The sequence below is a fragment of the Formica exsecta genome, unplaced genomic scaffold (genome assembly GCF_003651465.1).
Source record: "Formica exsecta isolate Colony F162 unplaced genomic scaffold, ASM365146v1 scaffold1056, whole genome shotgun sequence".
In the NCBI taxonomy this organism is placed as follows: domain Eukaryota; kingdom Metazoa; phylum Arthropoda; class Insecta; order Hymenoptera; family Formicidae; genus Formica; species Formica exsecta.
In genome coordinates this window covers 50,211-52,327 of record NW_021848396.1, presented here as the reverse complement: position 1 = coordinate 52,327, position 2,117 = coordinate 50,211, and the positions used below count along the sequence as shown (strand labels likewise).

General features: G+C 35.5%; 1 protein-coding gene across 3 annotated transcripts in view; it reads left to right on the top strand.

Moving 5' to 3' along the window:
• The first annotated feature begins 580 nt into the window (after positions 1–580).
• LOC115233672 (odorant receptor 4-like) overlaps positions 581–2,117 on the top strand; it is an 8,129-nt gene continuing 6,592 nt past the window's right edge. For all 3 annotated transcript variants that reach the window (XM_029804244.1, XM_029804250.1, XM_029804228.1), the window contains exons 1-3: positions 581–1,517; positions 1,747–1,846; positions 1,945–2,055. In XM_029804244.1, coding sequence (XP_029660104.1) covers positions 712–1,517; positions 1,747–1,846; positions 1,945–2,055 — 1,017 coding nt within the window. In that variant the 5' untranslated portion in view covers positions 581–711. The remainder of the gene's footprint in view (positions 1,518–1,746; positions 1,847–1,944; positions 2,056–2,117) is intronic.

Genomic DNA, 2,117 nt, shown 5'->3' with positions numbered 1-2,117 from the left:
TATTATTTTATATAAATTAATTTAAAAATTTTCGGAATTATTAACCTGTATTCTATAAGCAAGAGACTACTATTTCAGACAGTTAAGACTTCCATGGTATATTTGAATATGTTACGAACGATGAGTTCCTCTGCATGAACAATATTAATTATATTTAAAAACCCAACAAATATGTATATTTTGTATAGAGCATAGATTTGAGAGATACAAGTAAATAGAATATTCAATAAATAGAATAAATTACGTTGCAATATTTATAACTATGTTATTTAAAAGTGTAATAGATTTACATAGATTTCTACGTTATCCAAAACATTTTTTCTAAAGTTAAACATTAACGTTTAATATACAAGCAAATTTAATATATAACAAGATTCGCAATTGCAAGATATTAATATGTATTACAAGCAAATATTTTTCTTAAATATGTCTTACGTATATTGTATTGCAAATTACGTATTTACACACAACTGTGAGAGAAAATTGATAGAAAGACTTACCCTATCCACCACATATGTTTTCCACGTGTTCTCCATTCTTAAACAGTCAATGTTATATTTCCGCGAGCAATAATTATCGATCAGACATGCGTCTCTCTCGGGAAGCACAACCCTGTGCGTTCACCAAAGATTCGCGCAGGCGCCCGTTCGAACATAACTCCAGTGCACCACCCATCACAGTCAGTCCATTGTGCGCCTCCGCGAAACAATCATGACGTACTCCGAGCGTGTGCCAACGAGCATCAAATTTACACATAAAAACAATAACGATTATAGTCTTCAACTGACTCGTTGGTTCCTGATGCCGATCGCCGCCTGGCCACGAGCACACACATCAACGACGGAGAGGGTCTCTTTGCAGGCGCATATTCTCGCTTGCTCATCTCTGATAGCAATCGTCATGGTGCCGTGTTTGTTATATGTATCGCTGGAAGAGAAAGATATCCAGATGAAACTAAGCGTTATGGGTCCACTAAGTCATTGGATCATGGGCACGATTAATTACTGGCTGCTTCTTATGCGCAGCGACGACATCCGCGAATGCGTGCAACACATGGAGATGGATTGGAGACTAATACGAAGGATCGATGATCAGGTGGTGATGTTGCGATACGCCAAGATCGGTCGTTTTATCGCCGGATTTTGCGCGGTGTTTATGCAGAGCGGAACGTTCCTCTTTGTCGTAGCCAAAGCGATGACATCTATTTCCATCCTCGTGGGCAATGTAACGACATCGATGCACCCGATGACTTGTCCGATTTACAGTAAATTTATCGACACGAGATTCAGTCCCGCAAATGAGATCATGCTGGTCGTGGAGCTACTATCGTGTTTTATAGTAAATTCGATTACGGTAGGCGCTTGCAGTCTCGCTGCAGTTTTTGCGATGCATGCTTATGGTCAACTCAACATGCTATTCTCGTGGTTAAATAATCTCGTTGCGGACGAGGATAAGGGAAACGAGTATGCTGAACAAAAACTGGCTGCGATCGTGGAGCATCATTTAAGAGTGCTGAGGTATTTATTTAAGTATCGGGATTCGATTATGATTGCTCGTTTGTCATATTAGATAAAAATAGATAAAAATTCTATTTAACATTCACACTCTGACTAAATATTTCCGTATCGAATAAGATACTTTTATTTTTATATTTTATATAAAAAATGTATATGTTTATGTTGAACAAAGTACAGATATTTCCTTTATTAAAAAAAAACCGCGTTGGGTCTCATATATACGTTTCAGTTTTATATCGCGCATGGAAAATATTATGCAACATATCTGTCTCGTGGAATTGGTGGGATGCACGATGAATATGTGTTTACTTGCATATTATTCTATTACGGTACGCTAAAGACTTAAAAAGGTGAATATATGTTATAGCAGAATTTTTTTTGTTTGTTTATATATAAAATGTTAAATGTATTTTCTCTGATTTCCTAGAATTGGAGTGATTTTGATGCGGCAAAAATAATGTCATATATTATTGTATATTTATCTATGGCTTTCAATATTTTTATATTTTGTTATATTGGCGAGATTCTTACAGAACAGGTAATATCTTGAATTTATGATAAATTTTTAAACATTGAGGTTATTATATACTTATATATATA